At 60.7% G+C, this 27,450-nt stretch overlaps 10 protein-coding genes across 10 annotated transcripts; 4 read left to right on the top strand and 6 right to left on the bottom strand.

Annotated features, from left to right (window-relative positions):
* Positions 1–278: 278 nt before the first annotated feature.
* On the top strand, positions 279–800 carry BXZ73DRAFT_52795 (uncharacterized protein; the record flags this gene model as incomplete). Its single annotated transcript, XM_048020874.1, has 1 exon — positions 279–800. A coding segment is annotated over one exon (522 nt), but the record flags the coding sequence as incomplete, so codon positions are not given.
* Positions 801–2,828: 2,028 nt separating this feature from the next.
* BXZ73DRAFT_105163 (uncharacterized protein) lies at positions 2,829–4,534 on the top strand (the record flags this gene model as incomplete). Its single annotated transcript, XM_048016159.1, has 7 exons — positions 2,829–3,178; positions 3,239–3,869; positions 3,916–3,957; positions 4,011–4,067; positions 4,123–4,206; positions 4,281–4,303; positions 4,360–4,534. The coding sequence occupies 7 exons, from the start codon at positions 2,829–2,831 to the stop codon at positions 4,532–4,534; spliced, it is 1,362 nt and encodes a 453-aa protein (XP_047874059.1).
* A 1,107-nt stretch (positions 4,535–5,641) lies between these two features.
* BXZ73DRAFT_80535 (uncharacterized protein) lies at positions 5,642–6,654 on the bottom strand (the record flags this gene model as incomplete). The annotated part of the gene is made up of 3 exons (XM_048023302.1): positions 5,642–5,966; positions 6,078–6,283; positions 6,370–6,654. 3 exons carry the CDS (start codon positions 6,652–6,654, stop codon positions 5,642–5,644), a joined length of 816 nt encoding a protein of 271 aa, XP_047874058.1.
* Positions 6,655–8,918: 2,264 nt separating this feature from the next.
* BXZ73DRAFT_105161 (ClpP/crotonase-like domain-containing protein) lies at positions 8,919–11,601 on the bottom strand (the record flags this gene model as incomplete). The annotated part of the gene is made up of 6 exons (XM_048016158.1): positions 8,919–8,989; positions 9,043–9,292; positions 10,881–11,008; positions 11,070–11,208; positions 11,280–11,390; positions 11,518–11,601. 6 exons carry the CDS (start codon positions 11,599–11,601, stop codon positions 8,919–8,921), a joined length of 783 nt encoding a protein of 260 aa, XP_047874057.1.
* Positions 11,602–11,987: 386 nt separating this feature from the next.
* BXZ73DRAFT_105160 (uncharacterized protein) lies at positions 11,988–13,349 on the bottom strand (the record flags this gene model as incomplete). The annotated part of the gene is made up of 2 exons (XM_048016157.1): positions 11,988–12,115; positions 13,190–13,349. 2 exons carry the CDS (start codon positions 13,347–13,349, stop codon positions 11,988–11,990), a joined length of 288 nt encoding a protein of 95 aa, XP_047874056.1.
* Positions 13,350–15,232: 1,883 nt separating this feature from the next.
* On the top strand, positions 15,233–16,299 carry BXZ73DRAFT_52833 (ATPase V1/A1 complex subunit E; the record flags this gene model as incomplete). The annotated part of the gene is made up of 6 exons (XM_048020881.1): positions 15,233–15,286; positions 15,382–15,462; positions 15,529–15,611; positions 15,700–16,014; positions 16,078–16,165; positions 16,237–16,299. 6 exons carry the CDS (start codon positions 15,233–15,235, stop codon positions 16,297–16,299), a joined length of 684 nt encoding a protein of 227 aa, XP_047874055.1.
* A 615-nt stretch (positions 16,300–16,914) lies between these two features.
* Positions 16,915–18,972, bottom strand: BXZ73DRAFT_105157 (VHS-domain-containing protein; the record flags this gene model as incomplete). The annotated part of the gene is made up of 5 exons (XM_048016156.1): positions 16,915–17,726; positions 17,788–17,872; positions 17,928–18,206; positions 18,296–18,665; positions 18,755–18,972. 5 exons carry the CDS (start codon positions 18,970–18,972, stop codon positions 16,915–16,917), a joined length of 1,764 nt encoding a protein of 587 aa, XP_047874054.1.
* Positions 18,973–19,499: 527 nt separating this feature from the next.
* On the top strand, positions 19,500–23,046 carry BXZ73DRAFT_52831 (uncharacterized protein; the record flags this gene model as incomplete). The annotated part of the gene is made up of 6 exons (XM_048020880.1): positions 19,500–20,419; positions 20,481–20,960; positions 21,011–21,674; positions 21,729–22,078; positions 22,139–22,489; positions 22,542–23,046. The coding sequence occupies 6 exons, from the start codon at positions 19,500–19,502 to the stop codon at positions 23,044–23,046; spliced, it is 3,270 nt and encodes a 1,089-aa protein (XP_047874053.1).
* A 331-nt stretch (positions 23,047–23,377) lies between these two features.
* On the bottom strand, positions 23,378–24,836 carry BXZ73DRAFT_92178 (NAD-P-binding protein; the record flags this gene model as incomplete). The annotated part of the gene is made up of 7 exons (XM_048026272.1): positions 23,378–23,576; positions 23,643–23,771; positions 23,878–24,166; positions 24,228–24,333; positions 24,390–24,537; positions 24,603–24,643; positions 24,720–24,836. The coding sequence occupies 7 exons, from the start codon at positions 24,834–24,836 to the stop codon at positions 23,378–23,380; spliced, it is 1,029 nt and encodes a 342-aa protein (XP_047874052.1).
* Positions 24,837–25,780: 944 nt separating this feature from the next.
* Positions 25,781–27,341, bottom strand: BXZ73DRAFT_105154 (uncharacterized protein; the record flags this gene model as incomplete). The annotated part of the gene is made up of 9 exons (XM_048016155.1): positions 25,781–25,960; positions 26,013–26,225; positions 26,295–26,526; positions 26,603–26,618; positions 26,667–26,745; positions 26,859–26,900; positions 26,956–26,997; positions 27,080–27,198; positions 27,269–27,341. 9 exons carry the CDS (start codon positions 27,339–27,341, stop codon positions 25,781–25,783), a joined length of 996 nt encoding a protein of 331 aa, XP_047874051.1.
* Positions 27,342–27,450: the final 109 nt, after the last annotated feature.

The raw sequence follows: 27,450 nt of genomic DNA, 5'->3' as shown, positions 1-27,450 counted from the left end.
CCTGAGACTGAGGTCGCTCCGCCCTACGAAGAGGGCGTAAAGCAATGCCTAAAACCCCCTGTTCAAATAGTGAGCTCAGCGGGCTTCACTCTCTTCTCTGCCATCCCCTCTGACAGAGTTCTCGACAGCTCATCGAAACGCTGTGTCGCGAATACCCGCCCATAGAGGAGGAGACACTACCTTCGACTGATCTTTACCGCGGAAGATCCACCCCTTACCACAAATACGAAACACCATCCTCCATACCCCGCGTGCTCGAACCCAGCTCGCCTGATCCCAAGGGCCCTCCCCTCCTTTTGTACGGATGGACCTTTACCGACGATTGGGTTCTTGACTGGGCACGGAAGCTCAAACACACGATCAACCTCAAGGCTACACTTTTCAGATCCCCTGGTAGTCAGTCGGCGGAGGTTTTCCACTGTGCCGACCTAAAAGCAGGCGATGCCATAGACGAAAGGTTGCGCAAGCATGTGGTCCTTGTTACGCGTCAGAAGTTTCTGAAAGATCTCATCAAGGAGCTGGGGGCGGAGATCGGCTTCGAGTCGCTACTTTGCAGCATGGAATACGATTCCATGTACGTGCTCTGGACGAACTACAACTTTGCAGAGCGGCAGTGGATTCTCGAGCGCCGTTGCCATGAAAATATGAAGCTTGAATGGAGCACATTCATGGAATCCATGAACGAAATTATGGCCGAACCAGGTCAAACCACGAAGCAGCCCATGTGGTGGTACTCTTCCCTCAACTTTCAGGCATGTGCCCATGCCCATCCCTATATTCACATACATCCATCAGGCTGACGAGCATTGCAGGGGATATAGTAGCCACGTACATCATTTCCGCCGACAGCGACAGCTAGCCACTTCAATGATCGACGCTTCTGTCCCAATGATAATCCCTCTGTCGGAGATTACAATTCTTAGCCCCTTCCTATCGACGTCGTTGTAGTTGTGTAAGGTGTACAGATATATATATGTATGGCGGTGAGAACACTTGGGCGTTGACGTCGATGGCAGAGTGTCGAGCACTGGCCGGAGGCTGGATAGAGGGGACTTCCTCTGCCACGTTCTCCTTCGTCGCCCGCCCCGTGTTCTGCCTAAATTTTGCCGCCTCATTTGCGCGTAGGTCGCTGCGACCACTCACCATCCTAAGCCCGTCGGAGACAGTCGGGGGCTCATTCGAGCGTACCGGGGGATTTCTCCGCTTCCTCGCGTGTCTAGTACTGCGCATGGTGCACTTCCTGAGTCTGCTGTTTCGTTTGTACATAGCAAGAGGCGTAGCGGATGCTATACATCCGGAGCCGTGAGTGCACCCACTTCTGCTTGTACATATGTATAAAGCGTTGTCCATGACCGCCGCGTGCAGCCATCTATGTACAGGGGCACGGTGAACGACCCCGCGCCATTCCCACCACTGTCCCAGACACACTCTCTGCCGGGCTCGTCCCGCTTACGGTCGCTTCCTTCGCCACGAGCGACACCACCTACCCGATCCTCGCCGGGGTCCCCGCCGTTGGCGAATCAAGAGCGGCAGTTCGAACTCGTACCACCATGCAGCGACTTCCTCATACCCTGTGCAGAAGTTTTGGTCCATCGAGGGCGGCGAAGACTCGGCGTAGTATTCTGGACAAGCTTTGTGACCGTAGCTGTGGACTCGGCCGCAGAACGATTTCGACGGAGTCGAGTCGGTGGTCGGCCTCGTCAGCGGCACCCTCCCATATCGGTGTACGTCCCTTTCTCCATCTTCGGCCTCCTTCCCTTGGAATGCATTCAACATCCTCTAAACGTACTACCCCACCTCTTGGGAATCGCTCTGAGCATTCCAGAGAGACTGGACGTTTGCAAACCCCCGAAGCCCTGCCGCCCTCCCTCCCACTGGCGCCCGTTGCTGACCGGTCTCGCCTCTTGCGACACAGTTTGACGCGCTCCTCGTCGACAATGTACCTCCACCCCCGCAAGTTCTCCGGCCACCGTCGACGTCTACATACCGGTGTGTGCGACATAAACGACATCGGTGTGTACCCGCTCGTCAGTTTTCGACAAGTCACTGATAATCGCTGGCATCGTTTTGCTCTTTCGTCTAGGTCTCACTCCGAATCGCCGAAACGTGGCATGCGTGAGGAGAGACACGGTGCCACTGTTTGTGTTGTAGGCGTTTGTGCGGTCATCAGTCATCCACGTATGTGTAGGAGCATCTGTCCTTTCATCACGGTCTCCCTTGCAAATCACATAACTCATTTGCATCTTCCTGTGCACATCACGCGTCAAGCGGTTAGATGCGGGTCAAATTTCCGTGCATTGTAAGTAATGGCAACATTCAATGCGGCTGCCGGCGTAAGTTCCTGCACTCAACGTTCCCTTGCACGTCGCATAGTCGGACCGATCTTCCCTTCTTCAGCGCGTTCAGGGACTTATCTCTCTTCGGGCGTTCTCAAATCGGACTCGCTCCTCCTATACCTCGTGGTTAGTTCCTTCCAATACTACGGCGACATCACACTCATCGGCGTGTCTCTTGTGGCAGATTTCCAGTGCGTAGGTATCTCGAACAGGCGGGCGATTAAGACGAGCAAAGGCACCCTGTCCCCCGTCACCTCTGGATCCTACCACTTACCCTCTTCTACACTCGTCGCTCTACCCCTGGTCCGCCACGTGGAAGATATACGACAAGAACATACCTGCGCGCGCGCGCTAGTTGCGCGTTACGTACTGAACACCCACAGTTCGAGTTCGCCCAAGCTTCGACATTCAACTGCTTCCCACTACGTCTTCGTCGCCAGTGCGACTCGCGGCTACAAACCACTCGTTCGTTCCCTGTTGACGGTCCACCCCATGGTCTTTCCGACAAAGCTGGCGCGATGGCGTTCTCCTTCTCCGCCTACGACGCTTTGGGACATCTACGACAGACAGATGTACAACGACGACCTGGGATACCCCATCTGGAATCCTTGCCTCTCAGACGACCGGCCATCACTCTCTTTGGGCTCAGTGGTATACAAAGACTACGCCACGGTGGAGCTCTTTAGCACCGTACATTGTGCCGACGAACAGCCACACGCGCCACCCGACCATACACCATACCACTACCAAAGATGCCTCGATCTCTTGAAGATGGAAAACCGGACGTTCATCCTCGGCCCGTCGTTTTCATCTCAAGGTCAGGACGTAGAGCTACTTGGAGGGTGAGTTCCTTTCTCTTGCCAGTCCACCCCCGAAGTGAACCTGAGTCAACGGAACAACAGCGAGGACAACCTCTACTCGATCAAGTTTCGCAGTAGTTCCGACCAGGGTTCTCTCTTGATGCTGCAACCCCCAGCAATGAACAAATCGATCGTGTCGCAGGGAACCCTCAAACCGCTCATGCGCGAGCATTTCGACAGCTGGCTGGAGCTCGCCAACACGCGGCTTCAGCTGGGTCTCAAAGACGAGGATCTACACTACGTCGCCTTCCTCACCAACACGTTTACGTGGGCCATTGGCTCTGTCCATGGTGAGCAGTACGCTGCGAGAGACGGCCTCATCATTGGAGACTTTGACCGGTACGAGTGGTCGAAGATGATCGTTCGAATCGGAGACCACGATCTCGAGGGGCCTAATTTCAGATGGGGCGGCTCCCATACCGTTCTGCCTGATAAGGACGTCGCCAGGATGGCCGAAGGCGAGAAGTCGCCGGCGATACCTGGGCACCCCCTCTTCATGTCTTTCTTCAAGATGAAGAGACGATTATTCCGGAGAGTCCCATACAATATTAAGGCAGGGGCAGGCCCTCACACTATCTCAAGAGGTGGGGACGACGACGATGAGGACAACGGGAGTTGTTCGTTCGCGCAACTTTCGGAGGACTCGGAGGACTCGGACTCAATGCGTAGCAAGGTTCGTACCTCATCTCGCGCTCTGCCTGCGTACTAACTTGTGGCAGACTTTTGACCCCGTAGGGCCCGTGCTCGACTATATTCTTGAGGTGGGTGGCTATCACACTTTGTGCTTGCTGATTACTAAGACAAGCTCACATAGAATTCGGAGGCGGAAGTCGCCATCGCGTCCAGCGCCGCGGTGCCGATGCTTTTCCGGGTACGTGCGGCGGTTAGAACTGTGCTCCATCGTGACCTGATGAGAAGGGCCACAGGGCATTGGCATACCCGACGACATTCGCGCTGCGCTGCAGGAGTTGAAGCCACCTATCGTCGTCGATGAACAGGGCACTGGTTTGGTGTCTGTTGATCACGATACCCTTCAGAACGGAAAGCCCCAGCTTAGGGCGGATATAACAGAACATGAGTGCAGCGGATCCGTCCCTCGACATCCGAGTATGTGCAATTCCTTTAGTTCGGTGGCCCAGTTCCGACCTTAAACGTTCTCACAGGGCCGACGTCACGTATTCTCTCAGATCCGAGACGGTCGAGGACAAGGAGCTCTTCACGTCGTGCGCGTTCACCTTTTCAACCTGCAGGAGATGGTACAAGGACACGGCTCAATCGCACCGCTGTTTTCGACTACACCCGGTCATGTGTGGACAAGGCGCCCCCCGGTGTGTCTAATGGCCTTCGCCCATCGCCGCTTCTGGCCGCATGAGCATTTTGCGTCGGGTAGTCGTGTGGCTGCCAGCACACCTAGGAGTTTGTAGGTGCCGTTCGATCAGTCGTTGATAGATTACCTCCTCCAACACGAGCGGCCTCTAGTGGTCTTCTTTAAACCTTCTCGTGGGCGGTTCCACATTGAGCTTCAGGGAGCAGAAGTTCTCTGATTCGCCAAGAACGACGTCCCCTGACCTGCGGTTTTTGCCTGGGAGATGTGTCCGATAAATGTGTCCTGCACGCGAGAACGAGTTCTTAAGCCACGATTCGGAGATAGGAATACGTGTCCACTGTCCGGCACGTAATTTGAGGGGCAGGATGCCGGTCAGGGAGACGAGGGCGGGCGATGAGGGTGGATGGTCAAGTGTTGTTCGTCTCATCGCACGCACGCAGCGACGACGGCGAAACCAACCAGATAGTATACGTGAGGCGAAGTAATCGTCGTTCAATAGTATGTCTGGTCGTTCATAGTGCGGTAGTGGTGCTACTTAATGAGATTCTCTTGATGAACCCCTGGCAATGCGAGCACACGAAAGCACACCGAGGTATGAGATTGGGTTCCCTGCCACGGGGCGGTCCTTGCATCATAATGTCGTGAACGTTGTACGTGGTGGACAGGCAAGTACAACGAGCAAAGAGGATAAGACATCACGACTCAAGGGGGCGCACGGCGAAACGAAAGCAAAACAACGACAAAAACTCGCGGTGGACAGCACGCCGTACGACGCGACGGATGAACAGGAATGCAGCAGGCATGGACGTGAAAGCGCAGTGATGAGGGGGCGGGGGAGCGGATGGGGAGGGTGCGGTTAGATGCGTATGCGAGTGGGTGCAGGGTTCAGGTATGCAGGTGCGGTGCCAGGCTAAGAAATGAATGGAAGGATGCTGAGAAAAGAACGTCACTTGTGCAATTAAGGTCCGCATATCCAGAAGGTCCGAGTCTACGATGCGCTCGAATCACCAAACCTACAACAGACTCTCGGGGGTGTGCGCGGGCGTAAAACCTCGCGGGGGCGGGGGCGTAAGGCGTCGTGAATCATGAAGCGAACGTGAGCGGGGCTTGTGAGCCTCCTAGTAACTGTGGGGCGTGCTGGGGAAGGTGAGCTCCTCGAGCACGCCGTCCAGGCTCGCGTAGTTGCGGTCCGGGATCCATGGCGACTGCACGAGATCGACGCCGGGCATGCGGACCGAGTCCATGAAGGACACGAAGATGGGCGTGCGCGTCGGGAGCGCCGCGCGCGGGTCCTCGAGGGGCGCGACCGGGCGCATGCGCGTGCCGGTCTGGAAAGAGGCCGGCACGGCGGGGCTCTTGAGCGCGGCGAGCGCGGTGGGCGCGCGCGCAGGCGGGGAGAGCGGCGAGCCGACTATGCCGAGCGCGAGCAAGCCATACATGAGGCTGGGGGAGGACGGGAGGTCAGCGCTCGAGCAGCGGGCAGTGATGTGGGAGACCGGTGCAGATCCGGAATCGCGGATCACGGGGGGCGGGAGGAGAGGGAGGCGCACTCACCTGGTCTTCTTGCCCGCCCAGGAGTCGTAGGAGGCCATGCCCAGGTCGGCGGCGCCCTGCCTGACGGCAGCGGACGGGAGGACGGGGACCTCTTCGGGCTCGGTCGTCACGTCGACGGACATGGAGCGCGCGGGGCACGGCGGGCGCGGCGACTCGCGAACGAGCCGGAACCGACCTCCTTGGCCGGAGGAGTGGGCAGGGTGCGGCTGTGGCGGGTGCGCGGCGTGGCTGGAGAGGGCGTAGGGGGTGAGCATCGCGTGCGCGGGGGAGGGCAAACTCGGGGGATACGCACCAAGAATGTCGGTGGCGAGGACCTCGGGGTGGTGTCGGCCTCGAGGAGGCGGGTGTAGGATGCATCGTAGCCGTGCTCAGACATGAGCCAGGCGTGGAACTGGGAGAGGGTCTTGGGGTTGAGGCCAGAGTGCTTGAGGGGCATGTCGATCCCGATCGGGAGGGGGGAACGGCTGAGGCTGGCGACCTCCTCGGCGATCGTCATCGCGAGCTCGGTGATGGCGGCCTTCTCTGGGAGGGCAGTGGGGCAGCGAACGGACAAGGACGGGCGAGCAGAGGCTTCCATAACGGAGGGGCGGGGGCGAGCCTGGCGGTCATGACGGGTGCGTGGGGAGTCGGGGTGTGTGCGATGCTGAGGACTTGCGTTGCGTAAGTGACTGTAAGCTCCTGGGAGAAAAGGCAAAGAGAAGAACAAGGAGGAGCGTTACAATCGACCTGCGATGTGCGAAGAAAAAAGGTTGGCCACGAAGTGAAAGTGGGAGGGAACCAGCGGACGGGGAGCGCGCCCTGGCCCTTTGAGGCGGCGAGCGCGTTTCCCACATTCCCGTCGCGTGGTGCATTGCTCGCCCTCACGCTCCTCGCCGCAAGCCAACAGGCAACAGGCAACAGCGTGATCGAGCGAGCGTCTCGATGATCCCACCAACGATCACTCGAATCCTCATCGACATCATTTGTCACTCAGTCCTCCCCCCCCGCCAGCCGTCCAGCCGCTCACCGCGACAGCTACCTGTCGACCGACAGTAGATGGCGAACGAGCCTTCTGAGGCTGCGCGAGAACGCATCGACCGATGTTGAAGCGATCCGCAGGTGGCGAGCTCGAGACGCGACGACCGGGGCGGACAAGCAGTGCGGTGTGGCCAAGGCGCGCCCCCCGACCCGCAACCAGTTGTGCCGGAATGTCGCGACAAACTCGGTGGCCAATCAGCTCGTGTGCCGACCAAGGCCCACAGCGGTCCATAACGCTCTCGCTCTCGACAAGTTCCAGGAGGCGCCATGTAACTCCATCGCCAAAACACTGCCTCCGCGCGTGGGTGCCTGAAGGTCATCTATTATTGAAGGCCGGAACTCCACTGCCAGGTCTCTATCAGTGTTTATCCTGTCTGTCGTACTTTGTGTACCCATAGTGATGGTATACAGTGGCTAGTAAGAGTACACAGCGACGTGAGCGTTGTGGACGATGGAGATAGTCCCGGTGCCTATCCGCAAACCCGGCCCTTGCTGCCGCAGCCCATTGGCCGTCCACCCAGCATAAAACATCAGCCGCCTCCTCCTCTGTGGAAGCTGGCAGCGTGTTCGGGGCGCTCGCCAAGTTCCAACGACGGGCTCCTGGGCTCCTGATCATCAGCCGCCTGCAAGCGCGATCCATGCGCGAGTGCGTCCACGCCGCGAAGCCGCCTCGCGTTCCCGTACACACTAAGCTGGCCGGCAAGCATGGCAGCATTCTGTCTTCGGCAGCAAGCAAGCAATCATGTGCCCGATAAAGTGCGACACTCCTCGATGGCGCGGCGGAAAGGCGTTCGATTCGAGGCCCCGCAATGCTGCGATGACACACCGGGCGACCATCTTCTAGTGCCACATTAAAGCCGAGAGAAAGGCAAGTAAGGTTTTCTCTCGCCCATAGAAACCCATAGAAATGCTTTTTCTGACCGCACGTGGATTTTAAACCTTATAAACGGCTCCCAGAAAAGCTCCCAGAAAGATGGTCGCCCCGGCGTGAGTGAAGTTCGCTGTGCGCACCCACGGTCGACGGATGGCTTCTGTCTACAACGACGCTTCGGGATTCCGGACGAGAAGATCTGTCTCACGCGGGCGGTACAGGGCGTCGCAGTCACACACAGTGCTCCGTTGCCGCGGTCGATTGGCCCGCTGTTGGAGTCGTGGTTGGCTGAAAGCCTCCGCGCACGTTCGTGGCTTGATGCAATCACGGACACGACCCTTGTGCGAACCCAACGCACACCAGAGGGCCTGCCGATCCTTCGCGCGCCCACGAAGTTGCACAGCCTAGGTGAGCCGCGTTCATACTCAGCGATCGCAAAGCAAGCAATGGAAGCCCAACTCACCGCCATGTTTCCTTGTTCGCGTCACGAAGCATCTTCCCGTCTCAACTGCCAGTGTCGCTCAGGGGTGACCAAATGAAAGACAGCGGCATATCTCCGTCGACATGACGTTGGGATCTGCGCAGCATCTTGATGTGGGTAGCTGCTGCCAGTGGCTGGGCCAGAATCACGGGTCGCGCTACTGTTGGCTTACCCCACTTGTACCGATGCTCCTCGTAGATAGCCGTTCCAAGGATTGCGGCTCGAAGATCCCTCGCACGACGCGATGATGCCACATCAGTCAGGCTGTCCTACGGCAAACATACTCGACGCCATCATAAAGGAATTCGAAGGCCTCACCGGTATTACATCGTGACGGGCGTGTGACCGAGATACAACTTGTATTATCAGGAGTCTCAGTGCCGCTACCCGCACACAAAGGCACGGCATTTGACAAGACGCCGTCCTGGTACTGTGATACATCCGATATTCGATAGTCTGTCTCCCAAGCACCTTAGTGCGCCGCGCCGCGCAGGAAGACGAGCGCGTCGAACAGCGTGCTCCACCAACCCTCGTCGTGGCGGTCTGCAGGGTGGCCCTTGCTCCTGACGACGCCCGCGGCCTCGCCCGTGGGGTACACGGCCCGTGGTGTGCCATCCCGGCGTTGAGCGCGGCGCGGATGCCGTCGACTTGCGCGCGGTCGAAGCCGTCGTCGACGAGGATCGCGAAGGGGCGGGACAAGGTCGTCGACTCGCGGGGTGCGAAAGCGGGCTGGGAGAGCTTCGCGGAGCAGTATCCGGCGTTGGCCGGCGCAGGTTCGGAGGAGATGGGCCCGTCAACGTTCTGGACCACCTGCTCGGCGAGCTCGAGGCTGACGTTGTTGAGTTGCTACGTGTTGTCGGGTCGTCACAGTAGGAGAGCTCGAAGAAGGCAGCTGACCGCGAACCCGCACACATCGCGGACACTGTCCTAGTAATGCGCGAGCTAGAGCTCAGCGTGGTCCATACAAAGGCGGATTAAAACGTCGACGCGCCGCGCTCCTCCGGGAATCCTGGACGATGCTGAAGCTTGAAGTGTACGAACGATGACGTGACCCGCGACGAGTCGGCTACTAAACGGGCGGATGCGCATGCTTGGCCGCCCTATCTGTGTAGGGCAAGCGAGATAGCCCGACGCGGTATGTTTTAAACATCCGCCGTAAGAGGAGGTGACCAGCGCACCACGAGATACACCGGCAGTTTTCCCGCTGAACGCGGAGCGGGCGATGAGGAGGACATGATGGCGGTGAGGAAGAGAGAGGGTAATCCCGGCTCGTAGTCACTGCAGCGCTCTAGAATCACGCGCTCGTGATTGGCCTTCGCGCACCCTGCCCGTTTCTCCGTCTACTTATTGTCCCAGCTTGCAGTAATATCCCCCATAGGCCAAAAAACAACAATGTAAAGGAGCCCCATTGTTGGTCCTCTCTCCACGGCCCTGAGTCTCATGTACCGACTCGCTTCATGAAATTAAATTTGTGACTGGCAGTCTGCATCAGGAAAAAATGACCTGTCTCGGGAGTGCTCCCGAGGCTCGAGAGCAGTTCGAGCACGGCGAGACAAGTCCCCTTCTCTCGAGGCACGCGAGCTTGGCAGGGCGCCTCGCGGGCGCTCGGGAGACACAGCCGCCTTCTCGCCGAGCACTCCGGAGCAGCCTCGAGTTTCGTCTCGAGAGTGCTCGAGAGGCATCTTGGGCATGGGACGCACTCCCGATATTGCTCATATCCTGGGTCTGTTTCTCTCCGCTGCCAGATATGCATCGAAAGAAAATATATTGATCAAGTATATGTAATAATACAGTCCAGCTCTCTATATCTACAATACATGTGTCAACCCACCGTGTCTGCCAACCGACAATGGCGAGGTCATCGAGGCGGACCACGCGGTCCACACCAAGCACCCACTCACCCAGTGGGCGCGCCACGGCGAGTGCATCAAGCTCTGCAGACGAGAGCGGAGAGGCGCGAGACGGTCAATGGTGCTTGGCAATCGGAGTGCCGAGGGAGGGGCCTTGCTACCACTGCGCTCAAGGGGGAGGAGAATGCGGTCCTGCTGGCGAACTGGGGCGCAGAGCCGAGCGTGGAGAGTTATCAGTGGGCACCGTGTGTGCGCAGCAGAAGAGGAAATACTCACAATAAAATGGACAGTATAATGCGCAGGGCAAACCACAAGCACCAGCATCGAAAGACGGGGCTCCAGAAGAGCCAGGTGGAGAGGTGGAGTGACGGAGAGCTTGACGGTCTCACAACACACATGAAAATTGTCAGGTCTGGGCCTACTGCTTATAAAAGCCTTGACGTACCATCATCCCTATCCAAACATTCCCCACCCAGTGGGCTTCAAGAGCAGTGGTACACCGCGCGCGTACGACTGTAAAGCTATTGCCAGATAGTAGATACAATGAGATCCGGCAGACGGCGCACGGATGGGAAAGGACACACCGTATTCAAGCGCCTCCTGCGCGGCGAAGATGAGAGACCCAGGAGGCGCGTGAGGCGCTGTGTCCTGCCCGCGCCGGGGACGATCCCGAGCCTGACCTCGGGCAGCCCGATCTTCGTCACGGCGTGTCCTGGGGCGTGGACGGATGAGCGACTGTCCGCAAGCGAAGCCTCGGGAGCACGGGCGTTCACCTGCGATGCGCAAGTCGCACGCGAGCCCGAGCTCGAGGCCGCCGCCGAGCGCGGGGCCGTCGATGGTGGCGAGGGTGGGCACGGGCAGGCCTTCAAGCGTGCCGAGGGCGCGGCGGAGGTCGAGCAGGAACTGGTCGACCTACGCCTTGGACATCGACGCGCGTTCGACGAGGTCCGCGCCGACGCAGAACGCGCCGGGAGTCGACGAACGGACGACGAGGACGCGGGTGCTGGGCGCGCGAGGGGCACAGGGAAGGGGAAGACGCAGTTGAAAGCGATGTCTGGAGCCCACACCGGCAGGTGCACGCACCTCTTGTCAGACTGGACCAGTGATCCAAGCACTCCTGGGACTCCTACGTGCGCCGCCCTCGAGGGCCACAGGCGTGAGCGGAGAAGGGTAGTCAGACGATGCGTGTGAACTAAGATGCCAGAAGGCTCACTCACTCACAATCACAGAATGCGGGAGAGTGAGCAAACCGGGCGAGAGATGCACGCACATGGAGTCGACGAAGGAGTAAGATATGGAGACCATGGCGCGCTGGCAGAGCGCAACAGGTCCGCGCGCAGGGCGACTGGTCAGTGCGTGGGAAGTAGCTACCATTTTAACACGAGAGTATCGCGCATGATAGTCCCTGACTAGTGCGCTGTCTTGACTTTGTTTTTTTGTTTCCCTGCCTCCTCTTTTCGGGCCCTCCTACACCTCTATTTCCGCCTCGTTGAACCCCTTCCAACTGTGCGCTCACATAGACCACCGAGAAGTTGGACGGAACGGCGACCCAAGCCTCGTCGTGCAAAACACCAGGTGCGCCGTCTCGAACTTGCTTCCTTACATCCTCTTTCGCGGCCCCTCACCATTCATTCCTTCCTAGTCGAACACCTCCTGCGCGCCCATGGAGACCTCTCGCGCGAAGCCCTCTCTTAGGCCGTCGGGCCGCGCCGGAACTCAAACAAGAGGTGAACAAGAGTCTGGAGCGCGGCCGCATTCGCACATCGGAGCTCGAGGCGGAGCGCGTCCGCGTTGTCCTCTACCCCGCACGCGTGGAGGACTGTGGCAAGCATGTGCACGAACCCGACTCTTACCCCTCTCCCCGTCCTCGGGAGCCTCGCGCAGCCGGTGGAGGTGCGTTCGGACCGTCAGCACCCGGCGACCACCTGAGGTTCGGCACACGCATTCAGCAATGGGTGGTGGAGAGGAGACTCGGACCGAAGGGCAAGGACACAAGGTAACGTGCATACCTTGCGTTCTTATACTTGTGTAGACCGCGAGGCTCCTTTCACCCACGCCACCCCGGCACATCGAGCACAGGCTGTGGGCATAGATGCCCTAGAATGTGACTTCAACCACCGCGTCGCACGCGCCAGACCATCCACGACGCTTCGGCCTAGCCCTCACGCGGACAGGGCCAGCTTCGTTCCTCCCTCTCACCGTCAGCACGCGGCACAGATGAGGAAGACCTGGGCGGCGCGGAGCTCTGTGGGGGAGTTTCGAGCAACACAGTGGTCCGCCGGTGCTCCTCGCGCACGGCGGCAAGCTCCCACTGGTGTGCCTTCGCGCTACGCAAGTTACACCGAATGTATGTACAATGTACCGAGTTCTTCTGTTAATGTTATATAAGTGGTGCAGCCAATGACTGCATGTTCTACACAAAATTTTTACTGAATTCCCTGAGGTATCCCGTCCGCTGAGGGCGTCTCGAATGTCCTCTCGTGGCGTCACTCAGACACGCGAGAGCTCGGTAGGAGCCGGCTGTGACTCTCAAGGTGTAGTGAGCAGCCGCTGCAACTCTGGAGTGCTCGCGAGCTCACCGCGGTGCTCGCCGCTGCTCGGGCGACCTCGATATCATCAGTCATTACGCTCGAGAGCTCGAGCGCTCTCCCGGCCATCACTGGCAACAAGCGTGCGATCCCGAGTCCGGGCCGGGGCTCTCGCGCGGTGCGCTTTTTCCTGATGTGCCGTTTGCTACAAAGTACATGTGCTGGACACGCCACATCGACGCTACTCAAAACACAACTCAACGAGAAAGAAGATATACTATTACAGGTGGGAATGCGGGCAAGGGCATTGCGAATGCATCATGAGATATCACATCTAGGAATGGTAGTTTAGTCAAGGGTGATACGAACGAAGTACTTGAGCCTCACCGTGACAAACCCCGAGTTGTAATCCAAGTCCACCATGCTGGCCCATTCGAACTGCTCGATCTCGATCTCTCCCCCGCTCTCCTTCACGGCCTCAACGATCGCAGCGAGGGTTTGTTCTTCATTCTGGGTGGGCGTCATGGCGTGCTTGTAGTCAGGATGTAGGCTCGATCATCCAGCCGTTCTCGTCGTGACCTCCTCTAACGGCTGGTCAAACTCGTAGGGGAGCCTCGCAGGAGACCCATAAAAGGCAATCACGTGATGGGGATGCCCTCCCTTCGCTCCACTCCCCCGCCCAAACGGGCTTGTTGGGGTACGCCGCCCTCCCCAAGCCCTGTGCGCGAGCTCGCGCGCGAGCCCCCGCGGTGCGCGCGCGTGCGGCCGGTCGCGCACAGGCGTCTCGGGTCTGTCGCCCGCGATGCTCGACTCTCTCTCCCGTGTCGCGTTTACAATACCCCACTCTCCAGCCAGATCTGGAAGCTCTCTGCTCTCTGAAATCTCGGGAGCTGCCAGGGAACACTGCTCCTCACCCATGAGTCTGCCCAACGTCTCTGGTTTACAAGGGTCGACCTCACACACCCACTTCGGATGCCCATGCCGCTGTCGGCGCATTCCACGGCTGTCCGCACAGTACCTAGATCATTGTACATTGAATTTTAACAGAGAAGCTACTGTACTTTAAGCTGTTTCATTATTTGATTGCCACATCTCCTGGACCCGTCACCCGGAGAGCAAGTTGAGCATCGCAGATTCGCATGTGCAGGAGCGGCAGATACAAGTTCACAACGGGCCCGCGAGACGCCTATGCGCGACCGGCCGCGCGCGCGCACCGCGGGGGCTCGCGCGCGAGCTCGCGCACAGGGCTTGGGGAGGGCGGCGTACCCCAACAAGCCCGTTTGGGCGGGGGAGTGGAGCGAAGGGAGGGCATCCCCATCACGTGATTGCCTTTTATGGGTCTCCTGCGAGGCTCCCCTACGAGTTTGACCAGCCGTTAGAGGAGGTCACGACGAGAACGGCTGGATGATCGAGCCTAGTCAGGATGCGTCTCCTCCAGCTGGGCCCTGCCTCTGTATGGAATCCATCGCGAAGGGAAGAAGATGTGCGAGTGTCGTTGCTCCGGCGGTGAGTCGACGCCCCTCATTCCGGGGAAGTACCTGTCTAAGCGAGAGGTCGGCGTTCGGAATAGACAACGGCTGGCTCACGACTCACACGTCGAGTCTGGGCAGCGTTTCCGGAGTGCGGGCGGGAGGGTCTTCCTGAAGCCCATCCACGCATACAGGTAGGCCAGCGTCGAGTTGTTGTAACGCGGCTGTGGCGGCATTGGGACTTCATCGTCGGAGCCGCCCTCATCCGCGAACTCGTTTTCCACGGGAATGCCGACAGGTAGAAGGGGCTGACAGACAGGGATCGAACTGACGAGCTCCTGGAAAGAGCAGAGGTCGAGTTGATATCCGCTCCAGATCGCGTAGGTTTGTCCGTTCTTCGGAACTTTGCCGTCGGGGAAATTGACGGAGACCATGATGTCAGATGCAGTGCGACGACGTATCAGGGGGAGGGAGTCAAGTCGACAGACACGACGGGCAAAGGCCCGGCTTCAGAGCCCGAAAACGCGTAGAAAAAGCCTGTCAAAGGTGCCATTTTCTGCAGGTATTTTTCCAGGGGAGAAAAAGGAGAAGTGGGTACCAAAGGTTTCTTTATCGATCCGTTTCGGCACCCGTTTCGGCACCCGGAGAAATTGCCCATTTTAGTGCATTTTTCACACGCGCGCAAAAGGCGGCAGAAAAGACACCTTTGACAGGCGATCGTGAAACGATCCCCAGACGTCCCGCACACGATAGGTGACGTAGTGGGTCACAACCAGTCACGTTTCCCTCGGCACGCACGTCACTCGCGCCGTCGCATCCGGATCGGGGACGACCCAGTCGGCCTGCTCCGTAGCTTGAGCCGTCTGTTGCTCCTTCCTCTCTGAGGTTCTCTGTTTGCCCCCATTCACACTTCACCGCCCCACCACTAGCGACTTCAAGATGGCGAGCCGTCCGCTCAACGACGATGAGGTCCTCAGCGAAATGAACAAGATGGTGGGTCCCTAGTCCGGTCGGAACGCGGGTGCAAGCGCGGCTTGTGCTACGGTCGGGCGGGCAAGGATGCGTCTGACGAGGGCTCTGTGCTTCAGGTTGCGTTCATCAAGCAGGAGGCGCTCGAGAAGGCCCGGGAGATCAAGGTCAAGGCGGACGAGGAGTTCGCGATTGAGAAGGTGCGCCCCAGAGGCTCGCCGGTGTGGGCGGACGGTGCGGCTCACCTCTCCGCGGACCTCTCCCAGGCCAAGCTCGTCAAGTCGGAGCAGCAGGCGATCGACGCGCTCTATGACAAGAAGCGCAAGGGTGCCGAGGTCGCGCAGAAGATGTGCGTCCCCCGTCCCACTCCTCCCCGCCCGCCTCCGCTCATCCGCATCTAATCACATCGCACCTCTCCTTCTTACCCCCGCCTGCAGTGCCCAGTCGACGCGCACGAACAAGTCCCGGCTGAAGCTCCTCCAGCAACGCGAGGAGCACCTCCAGGACCTCTTCTCGACCGCGCGTGCCGCCGTCGAAGCTCTCTCCACGGACGAGGCCCGCTACGTCCAGTTCCTCGAGGGCGTCGTCGTCCAGGGCTTCCTCAACATCCTCGAGCCCGACGTCACCGTGCACGCGCGCGAGATGGACGTCGCGCTCGTCCAGCGTGCGTCCGATGGGGCTGCAACGCAGTATAAGGAGATCAGCGGCCGTACTGTCTCCGTGACCGTGGTCGGCTCGCTCAGCGACGACATGTGCGTTTCGCCTTTTCTTTTCCTGTGCAGGACGAGGTGCTGACCTCAGGCTGGTCGTCGAAGTGCCGGTGGCGTCAAGCTCGTCAGCGGCACCATGCGCATTACGCTCGACAACACGCTCGACGAACGGCTACGCTTGCTCGAGGACCGGGTACGTCCCCCGTTCGCCCCCACTCCTTCCGCCTCGCTCACGCCGTCGTTTTGCTCCCGCTCCGCCTCCAGATGCTGCCCGAGATCCGCGCGGACGTCTTCGGGGCCAACCCGAACCGCAAGTTCTATACATGAGCGGGTGCGGCAGGCAGATACCCCGATGGCACGCCGCGCGGACAATGAAACGAGCTCGAGTACGCCCTGTACATATATTACGCCCACCCACCGCCGTATCGTGGTTTCGCCCCATTTTAACACCCGCCGTGCGCTCAGTCCGACCATACCACCGACGCCAAGTCTCGATGATATTACTGTGTTGGAAGGTCCACCCTCCCGACGAGTACAGCGACTCTCAGGCTTCTTTGCCTTCGCTACGTTCAGCTTACCGGCCTCAACCATCCTCAGCGATCGCTAGACCCAACTAGACCCAACTCCGCTGTCTGCGATCTCTTCGCAAGTCCGCGGTGTTACATGTGCACACATCGCACACATCTGCTTTCGTCGACACAAGACTACTCACGAACACCGAGAGCCCAACCTGAAAGACAGAGCTTGGAGGATGTGAACACAGTGCCCGGCGAGGCTCCGACGGTGAGAACAAACAAAGCCGGAGCCCACACGAGAACATACGACCCTGTATGCACACATTCATCTAACCGGGACGCTCCGCCGCAATCCGCGTAACCTACATCCCTCCATTGCTCCGACGCTATGTAACAGTAGTGACGACCCCCATAAATAGCAAGAATCTCAGAACAGTCCGACGAGGTCTGCGAACGGATCCTTGCCCTGCGCCTGCTGCCCGTTCGCGGGTGCTTGTGTTTGTGGTTGCTGCTGTTGCTGTGGCTGCATCGGCTGCTGGAAGCCCTGCATCGCGAATCCTTGTGATGGCTGCTGCTGCTGCTGCTGCTGGAACTGATGTTGCATGCTCATGCCCATACCCATGCCCATACCCATGTTCGCCCCCATCCCCATCCCCGTCTGCGGTGTGTGCGCCTGCGGCGTCCCCGGCTGCAGCTGTGGAGTCCCGAGGCGGATCGAGCCCATGCCCATCGGGGGCGACGCCATGCCCGTCCGGTTCGGCGTGACGGGCGCGCTGCCAGAGCCGTTCATGAGCGTCGGGGCCTGCGGCGTCGACGGGTGACTTGAGCTGCCCATCATCCCCATCCCCATCCCGCCCATGCCCATGCCCATGCCCAACCCCATGTTCATCTGCGCGCCCATCGCCTGGGGCTGCTGTGGCCGCATGCCCATGCCCATCATGCCGCCCATACCCATGCCCATGCCGCCCATCATGCCCTGTGCCGGGACCGCCTGCGCTGGTGCAGGCGCGCTCGAGCCGAAGAGCCCCGCGAGGTCGTTCAGCCCGCCGCCGCCGCTTGCCGAGGCGGTCGGTGCGGGTGCGTCGTCGAAGTCGATGAGCGAGACCCCTTGGCTCGACCCGGCGCCGTTCGAGAGCTCGGGCGGGATGGGGTTCGCGGCGGCCGAGAAGTCGCCCTGCTTGTACGCCTCGTAGCGGTTCAGGACGGTGTTGATCTGGTCGTTGATCTGCAGGTAGGTGTCTGTGCGGAGGAGGCGCACGGCCGGTCAGAGCGGGGGTGCAGGGAAACGAGAATGACGGACCGAGTGACTCTGGATCGTCCGTCTCCGCGCTGGATATCCACTTCTGGATTTTCGGCCGCGCGTCCCGGAGTATTGACGCGACTTGCTGCGACCACCGTGGGCATCAGCGTCGGTATTCATGGAACGGAACGAGTGCTCACATCATACACGTCCCCTTTGGCAAACTTCTCTCCGTTCGTGGTATCCACGTTGTCCAGGATCTCGTTAAGGAGGATGACCTTGCTCTCAAGCTTGTTCAACTCGTTCAACGCCTGTGTCCTGTAGTCCGGCTTCGCGTCTGGGTTCGCGCCGGCGAGGCTCTTCATGAGCTCCTGCGCGGCGGCCAAGTCGCGGGGCGTCCCTCTTCGAATGAGCTCTTGGAGCTTCGCCGACTGGGCCTCCCGGTCCTCCGCCTCCAGTTCATCCGCAGACTTGATGTTCTGCACCAGGCGCCGAATCAGCATCTTCCCCAAGAAGCCCACCGCCCCTCGTCCCGCCTCGCGCAACCCGTGACGGACGGAGGACTCACCGAGGCGACGGTCGCGGCCGCGCTCGCCTGGCGCGTCTGGTCGCGGAAGCGGTAGCCCTTGAAGGTGAGCAGGCGGTGCATGTCCCTGACGTTCCCGAAGTCGTCCTTCCACCGGCTGTCGACGCAGATGCCCTCCTTCCAGCCGTGGATGAGGTCGAGGATCTTCTGCATGACGGGGCCGGGGAACGGCGGGGGGCGCTCGGGGAAGCGGCGGACGAGCTCGTTGAGGAACTCCTTGGTCGCGATCTGGAGGTGGAAGGGGTAGCCGCACGACTGCACGAGGGTGTCGAGGAGCGCGAGCGCGAGCATCGCGATGTGAGGGTTCCGGTGGTTCACGAGCCGGGCGATCGTCGTCGCCGCTTCTCGTGGGCTGGGTGCGCGGAGGGAGGGAAACAGGTGGGTGGTTATGAGGGTAGTCGAGGCGGCATGGTTGGGTGCGTTAGTGCATTAATTGGTGACGAGAAGGAGAGAGCGGGAGAGGTATGGTTAGCCTTCGGCTCAGGGACAAGGGTGGAAACGGAAACGTGCGTGTTTGCCTTCTTTTGGTTGATGTAGTCCGCGACCTCGAGATGAGCAGCGTAATTGGGCTCGCCCATGGTCGGGTTGCACGCCCGGGTAATGAGCACCTCGAGCTGAGAGACATTCTGCAGCCACGGTGATGCTTGCGGCGCAAACATGACTTGAAGATCCCGCCGAGACCAAGAGAGACGGTTGATGACAGCCGCAGCGCGTGAGGAGGTAAAGGGGGCTGCGGACGGTGGATGGTGTAAGCTCGCCCGCGGTCGAGGAGGCCTAGGAGGATTGACGCCAGGCGGCGTGGAGGGTGTTTCAATAAGCGCCAGCACGATACCGCCATCGGTCCTCACCGGGCCGCGGCGCGAGTTGGGCGCTTGTGGATCGATGCCGGTTGAAGCAAGGTTGAAGGCTTGACTGGATACACTGCACCGTGCACGCAACTGCATATAGCTCCGGTCCCGACGTCGACTCACACTCGACTGACTCACTCGGTGTCGCAGACTCTTGGCCGCGAGTCGGATCTCGCGCTCGACATTGTCGCAGGGCGCTAACTCATCAAGTTTTTGCATAAGTGCGAGTCGCGCCGCTTCCTTCGATACTCTCCGCAACTTCCCTCCCTACCACCATCTCCACAAACCCTACTCTAGCTTCCCAGTCCCCCAATTCACCACTCTCGCGCTCGTGTTGCATGCCAGAGCCGCCCCCTGCAGAGGCCGCCACCACCGCTGCGCCCCGCGCAAACAACGCGCCGCGCCAGAGGCCTCGCCGCGACGGCCAGCCTTCTGACGACCGCGCCCAGCCGGGCCCGGGTGGAAGCCACGAGCCGAACGACAGAGCAGATGGTGCGGGCAGGCCGCGCAGGCCTCGCCGCCCGAAACAGAGGGATGGACAAGCAAGTACGCCATTCCAAGATGGCACGCCGTCCTCTGGCGGTCCGTCGCACAACGGTGGACGGAGAGGCGGCAGAGGTGGAGGCGGAGGCCGTGGTCGTCCTGCCTCTGGACCCTCCGACCGTCCCCATCATCCGATCCATCGCGGCAAGCCTGTAGGAGATTCCAAGACTCCCCCAAGCGGACAGGGCACGCCCACGCAGAACGGCAAGGAGCTCGGCGACGCTTCTTCGGCAGCGGAACCACGGAAACCCCGCAATCGCCGCCGCGACTTCAACAGCGAGCTCACCGAGGGCGGGTCCAGCGACGCGACCGGTCACGTCCACCAGTCCTCGACCGTGGACAAGTACCGCTATGCGGTCCCGAAGGGAGACGACCTCACCTCGAGGCTCATCGCCGAGCTCAGCGCCCCACCCTACCAAGACTGCCTTATCTGTTTCGCGCCCATTACGCCCATGCAACCCACCTGGTCCTGCTCGCCTTCCAGTCCGACCATGGCGGCCGAAGACGAGGAGGGTGCTGGGTCCAAAGAGCCGCGTGTAGGGACGGGCACACAGTGCTGCTGGGTAACCTTCCACCTCAAATGCATCCGGGAATGGGCGCAAAAGAGCGTGAAGGATATCGAGGACGCATGGAGAGCAAGAGGAGAAGAGAAGCAGGGCGATTGGAGGTGCCCAGGCTGCCAGTCGAAGCGGACAGCCATCCCTAGCAGCTACTGGTGAGTCTGTCAACGACAAAGGTCCCTTGTATGCGTATAGATACTGACATCCCGTGCTCAGGTGCTTCTGCGGTTCGGCGCCTGATCCTCGACCTCCACGGCTCGCAACCCCGCACTCGTGCGCCAACCCGTGTTCGCGTGCTCGTCCTTGCGGACATCCCTGTCCGTTTACTTGTCATCCGGGGCCCTGTCCGCCCTGCCAAGTTACCACCTCGCTGCCCTGCTACTGCGGCAAGGAAACACTTTCCTTCCGCTGCTCCAACTTGGGACGCAGTCGCCGCGGTGGCCCAACGACCGCGGAGCTCACATGCGGACAAACCTGCGGGCGCAAGCTCGGCTGCGGGAATCACCCCTGCCAGGACGTCTGCCATTCCGGTAAATGCGCGCCGTGCCCGGTGCGCGACAAGGCGCGTTGCTATTGTGGCAAAGAGGAACAGGAGCTGGCATGCGGAGAGGGCGAAGAGAAGGAGTCCGTGGTGGCCACCGTGGAGGGTGTAGAGCAGTGGGTCGGTCGCTATACCTGCAAGGGTCTCTGCAACAGGTGCGGTTGCAATTCCTCGTAAATTTATCGATCCTGACTCTGCTCTACAGGCCCTTCGACTGCGGCACTCATCATTGCCAGAAGCCATGCCATCCCCCTTCGATCACGCCTGCCCCTTGTCCCCGCTCGCCTTCACTTGTCACGCACTGCCCCTGCGGGAAACACCCTCTCAACCCGGAGTCCGCGCCGTTCTTCCCCTCGAGAACCAAACTCGTTCGGGCCTCTTGTGCCGACCCGGTCCCAACTTGCGAGTCCACCTGTATGAAACCCCTCGGCGGTTGCGAGCACGTCTGCTCTGCCAAGTGCCATACGGGACCTTGCCCTCCGTGCTCGATCCGCCTCGTCCGACCGTGCCGGTGCGGTCTCACGAAGTCGCAGATCCTGTGCTCAGAATCCCAAGCGCAGGCGCGAGCGCGGGCTCGGGGCGAGACGGGCCCGGAGTCGGAGATCCTATGCGAAAGACCGTGTACGGCACACAGGTCGTGCGGCCGCCACCAGTGTAGTCGCATCTGCTGCCCTCTTGCGTCCCTGGCGGCTGCCAACAAGAAGGGCAAGAAACGCGCGGGTGCGGACAACCTCGCCCTCGAGGATCCGGAGGGGTGGCACGAGTGCGACATCATCTGTGGGAAGATGCTCAGCTGCGGGAATCATCGCTGCGAAGAACGCGACCACAAGGGCGGGTGCCCGCCGTGCTTGAGAAGTTCGTTCGAGGAGGTATGGCCTGTCCCATCTATTCCTAGGCTGCGCCTTGCTTACGATTGGTGATAGATGATATGTCACTGCGGGCGTACCACTCTTGAACCGCCGATTCCGTGCGGGACGCGTATTGCATGCAAGTATCCGTGCACTCATCCACCTCCACCTTGCGGTCACCCCAAGGCTCAGCATGCATGTCACGAAGACCCGGCGCGCTGCCTGCCGTGCGTCTATCTCACAAGCAAGATGTGCGCATGCGGCAAGAAGATGGTTGACAATGTCAAGTGCTCGCAGGAGAAGATTTCGTGTGGTACCGCCTGCGGAAAGCTGCTAGCCTGTGGATTCCACCACTGCGAACGTCCCTGCCACGGAGACGCGTGCGGTACGTGTCAAACCACCTGCGGCAAGTCTCGTAAGCTCTGGTGAGTCCTATACTTGGTTCGACGGCTTTGGGAATCTCCCGGCTGATATATTGCTCGCAGCTTCCCTGCTCAGCACCCCTGCACACTGCCTTGTCACGCTCCTGCTTCGTGCGAGGAGTCTGAGCCTTGCCGGTCCATCGTGACAATCTCTTGTCCGTGTGGTCGGATCCGCCAATCTGTCCCCTGTGGTCGATCTGTCACGAGCAACTCCGGCCGGGAAGGCAGTCAACAGCTGAAGTGCTCGAACGAGTGTGGGATCGCGAAGCGCAACGCACGTCTCGCTGAAGCGCTCGGGATCAACCCAGAGCGGGCAGAAGGCCGTAGCGCACAGGTCACCTACAGCGAAGATCTCATTAGCTTTGCCCGTGCCAACGGCAAGTTCTGTACCCTGGTGGAAAAGACTTTCGCGGAGTACGTGCACTCTCATTGTCCCTCTGCCGTGATAGACTGATCATCTTTCTAGCTTCCTGTCTTCCGACAAGAAGAGCCACCTGCTGCCGCACATGCCCGAGCAGAAGCGCAAGTTCGTGCACGACCTCGCCACTGCGTACCGCCTGGACACCCAGATGGTCGACCAGGAGCCGTACCGCTCCGTCCAGCTCCTCCGCCGCCTCGACTCGCGCGTCCCCGCCCCCCTCCTCTCCGCCGCCGCCACGCCCAGCGGCCTCGGCAAGCTCGCCGACCTCCGCGCAGCCTCCCGCCCCTCGTCCGCGTTCCAGATGCCCGCCCGTGCGTCCCCGACACCGTCCGGCGCGGGGCGCGGCTGGACGAGCGTCGTCGCGCGCCCGTCCCAACCGGCGAGTCCTGCCCCGAGTTCTTGGGGGGCTGCGCCGACCCCCGCGCCGACCCGCCCGGCGACCGTCTCCGCGCCCGCGCCGCGGACGGTGCTCGCACCGATTCCCGCCCCCGCCGTTCCTGAGCCCGCAACACCCGTGGATGTCCCGGACGATTGGGAGGACGCGGTATGATCGGGGGGACGGGTGACGACGCGGGTAGACCGGCTCCAGGTTCGCAGACATGCTCACGACGTGCGGTGTACGATGTGCTTGCCGTTTGACTGTAGCCATTACGTTAGGACCGATGTGTAGAGAGTCGGCGCCTTGTATGCTCGTCTGCAATCTGTAGCTATTGGAACCCTGGTTTGTGGAGATTGATCTCAGTCTTGTTCGTAACAAGATGGCACAGATGAACATGGCAAGCATCCGTCGCTACATCTCAATCGATACTAGTCTTACATGCGTTTGGGTCAACTCGTCCGGCATTCAATATTCAGCACCAGATCTCACATCTACGTCCGGCTCACGGGTCGGCAACTTTGACGATCAGCTTCCCCGTCGTCTTGCCTCCAGTGAGGTCCTTCTGCGCCTCCCGGACGCCCTCGGCGGAGAGCGGGTACTCGGCGTGCACGTTCACCTTGAGCGTCCCGGCCGCGATGAGGCCGAAGAGCTCCGCGGCGTACGTGCGCCCTTCCTCGGGCGTGTAGATGTAGTTGTTCAGCCTGGGAGCGGCGGTGAGGCCTGAGGGTGAGACGCCGCGCGAATCCGGCGGGGGAGGGGGGACGTACGTGGGCCGGAGCAGCCGGACGTTCTTCTCGACGAGCTTGAGCGGCGGGAACGGCGGAACCGCGCCCGACGCGTTCCCGATGGAGACGATCGTGCCCTTGCGGCGGATCATCTTGAAGTCCGCCTCGAACCTGCAGCAGCAGCAGCAGCACAGTGCACCCCGCGCGTCAGTGCCTCGAGCTCACGCACACGCACACGCACAGAAGACGGAAGCGGAAACAGAAACGAAAAACGCACGTGTCCTTCCCGACCCCGTCGAAGATCGCGTGCACGCCCGCGCCGCCGGTGAGCTCCAGCACGCGCGCGACGGTGTCCTCCTGCGTGTACAGCACGACGTGGTCCGCGCCGTGCGCGCGCGCGAGCGCCGCCTTCGCCGGCGTGCTCGTCGTCCCGATCACCGTCGCCCCGCGCGCCTTCGCGAGCTGCGCGAGGAGCAGGCCGAGCCCGCCCGCGACGGTGTGCACGAGCACGGTGTCGCCCGCCTGCACGTCGTACGCCTCGGTGGCGAACGTGAGCGCGGTCAGGCCTGGGGGGAGGGGGGGATGGATCCGTCAGCGCGGACGGGGACGGACGTGGGAGGGACAGACCTTGGGTGAGCGACGCGGCGCCGGTGCGCGTCGAGACCGCGGCGGGGAGCGGGTACGCCTTGTCCCATGGGACGCTGTGGTACTCGGCGAGCGCGCCCATCCCGTACTGCGCGCGGCGCGTGAGACGAGCCCGGGGGGAAAACACGAGGGGGGACGACGCACGATCGCGACGCGGCCGCCGACCGCGAAGCCGCGGAGCTTGTACTCCTCGCTCGCGAGCACGGCCTCGTCCGTGGGCAGCGCGACGATCTCGCCTGCGCCCTCGGAGCCCAGGATCTGCGGGAACTGCTTGATGGGATACAGGCCTTTCCTGCGCGCGCGTGCGGCAGAAGAGGAGTCAGACCGCGAGTGGCGCAACGGCACGCAGAGACGGACCGGAAGTAGGTGTCGATGAAGTTCACGCCCGTGTAGTGGATCTGCACGGCCGCGCATCGTGCAGAGGTGCCGGTGAGCGGGGTCTGCACTCAGGACGAGCTCTGAAGCACGGCGCACCTTCACGAGAACATCGCCCGGCGTGGCCTGTGGGAGGGGCTGCTCGAGCGTCTCGAGGACATCGAAGTCGCCGGTCTTGTAGATCCCGACCGCCTTCATCGTCGTGGGCAGGCTCATGGTTGCGATCGTGCGTGTGGAGGGAAGGGGCAGAAGCCTTGGAGAGGGCTGCGAAAAAGACGAATGGTTTAATGAGGCCGGACCGGGCCGGCTGAAAGAAAGCTGCGAGGATGACTGTGCCTACGGTTGAGACTGGAACCGTCAGCGGAGGAGCGTGGAGGAGCAGGCGTACGGGCCCCTTTTATATATGCCACAGACCTATCACCCAAGTGACTGAGGCCATACAAATCGGTGAGCAAGTCTACTCGCGCTTACCAAGCCGTGGCTTCCCGTGGGTGCAGGTGAAATCCTCGATATAAATTTGGTGCAGATAATCACCTTGATCCATGCAACATGACCTTCATATTTGCACTCAGAAGCTCGCCGCCCGGATGGCGTGCGCGACGGCCGACCAAACTTGAGTACTGAGTGAGCCCCGGGCACCAAACCCTTGACAGCGCTGCTAGTTCGGCAGCGTCGGCGAGGCACAATGGCCTGGACACCCTTCATGTTGGGTGTCACAGCGCTGCCTCCCTCGCGGGATGGTAGCCGACGACACATTAAATGATCCAACCGTTGCGCCACCGCCGGCAACGACGTCTACAAGCTTCAAGCTTCAAGGCGACATGACAGGGCGCGGGTGGAGTCGCTGCCGGGTTACGAGTCTTCACACAAGTGCACGATGTCGCGGGCCACGGATCCAGCTAGCGATACATGAAGGGTCCCTCCGAAACAGTCCGTACAGACAGACCTCGGCCAATCTTTCTCCGACCTCTAATCGTCACGACGTCCATCGCCGTCCGGCCGCGGCAAGCCAGCGACGACTTTTAACCGTCGCTTTTCGCGACCGTTCCGCCACGATGACCGTGACTGACCGACCTGCGTCCGTTCCCTGGCTCCCGCCGCTCGTTCGCCTGTCCTGACAAGCGAACCGCCACCGCAGGCAGCCGGTGTCACTCTCAACATCACCGCGCATCAGTCTTGGCAGGCTGGCGATGACGCAGTGCGGCTTCGGTCCCTCCGGTGGACACGGGCCGGCGGACTGGTGAACTTGCTCCGAACCCAGACTGTCTGACGGTGGTGTCGGATCCAGTGCTCAAGGTCTCGAGATCTGCCACCCGGTGGCGGAGTGTCTTGTTGGCCACCTGCGCTTGTGTGATTATGCGGCCGGCTTCGAGTCCAAGTCCGTCCGGCCACGACCGGGCGTATTGAGAGACCGCGACGGGTCCCGTTTGAAGGCGCGTCTTCGAGTTCGATGTGCAGCTCGTCCGCCTCCGAGAAGGGGTATATCGTGTCGATGATGAGGGTACTGAACTGCGGAACGGTGGTCGACTGGTTGAAGCTTCGCCGTCGTCCGCGGGGAATAAGGGCGAGACCAAGATGGATGATCATAATAGTCGGTCCAATGCCCTGTTGCACGGCGCAGTGAGCCCCGCTGAATCGCCCAGGCGCGGCAGAGGACGGCGAGAGGTGACGTACGTAGATCTGGGATGCGATGCTTCCCACAAGAAGGAGGCCAGGGTTCTGTACCAGCAGGAATATGACGAGTAACAGTTGAACAGCCACGAGCAGGGCACCGGTTTCAATGCAGGCGCCGCTCAGAGAGACTAGGAGGGTTTCGAAAGATCGGGTGCGTGAGATGGCAGGGTGATTCCTCAGGCGCAACGCAATGAGGACGGTGATGAGAAGAAAAGCCAGGAGAGACAATATGCTGGAAGGCGCGTCAAAGGGCATGTCGATGGTTTGATGAAGGGCGAGTCGAAACGTGAGACGGGCAAGCGACGGACCCTACGATGCCGACCACTGCAACACGTAAGGCTTTCTGGCGAGAAGAGGGAGGGAAGGACACACCGATGGCGGCAACAGACAGGACCAAGGGGGCAACGACGACACCGTAATTGAAATCCCACACCACCCAACACCGATGGATCTGTGCAATGTATCAGCTGCGCCATTCCCGAGGGTAGAATAAATGGGTATACAGGCCATCAATATTTGTGAGACAAATGCAAGAGCTGTGAGAAGGATGTCGTTGACACGCACTAGGCCGCTCATGTCGTGGGCAGTGGGAAGGGGGAATCCGCTCTGGAGCCGGAGCCGTAAGCGCGGAGAGCAAGTGGAAGACGAGGTGGAGACAGACCGTGAACGCGGTATGGCGTATCGTGGTCGTGAGAGACGTGCGCTGTGTGCGAAATGGATGAGGGACAGAGTGCAGGGTGTGGAAGAAAACACGCATATAGTGGAGTAAACGGGAAAGTACTCACACCCATGGCTAACATGAAAAGGACAAGGATGGCGATGACGATAGTCCAGTTGACGGGAAGAGGCCTCTTGAAGGGGATGAGAATCAAGAGGGCGAACGCAAGGAGCATCGAGTATACGCCTGTGGACGGGTGTGGACGCGGGAGGGGAGGCGTAAGCGCAGGAGGGCGGGAGACGAAGAGGGCGCGAACCGAATAGCACGATCTCGACCGCGTTGCTGACGATGATGAGATATGCACCCTGCGACTGGACGGATTCCAGCATGCTGGACGCGCGAGGGCGCCCGTGCGGGCGAGGGGGAGGTGCAGGGTGGCGGGGGAGAACTGGACTGAGGGGCGAGGGCGCATGGCCAGGGGCCCGCAGATATACCGCT

The sequence above is a fragment of the Epithele typhae genome (assembly GCF_022376455.1).
Source record: "Epithele typhae strain CBS 203.58 chromosome Unknown BXZ73scaffold_61, whole genome shotgun sequence".
NCBI lineage: Eukaryota > Fungi > Basidiomycota > Agaricomycetes > Polyporales > Epitheliaceae > Epithele > Epithele typhae.
This window is presented reverse-complemented; position numbering and strand designations above follow the sequence as displayed.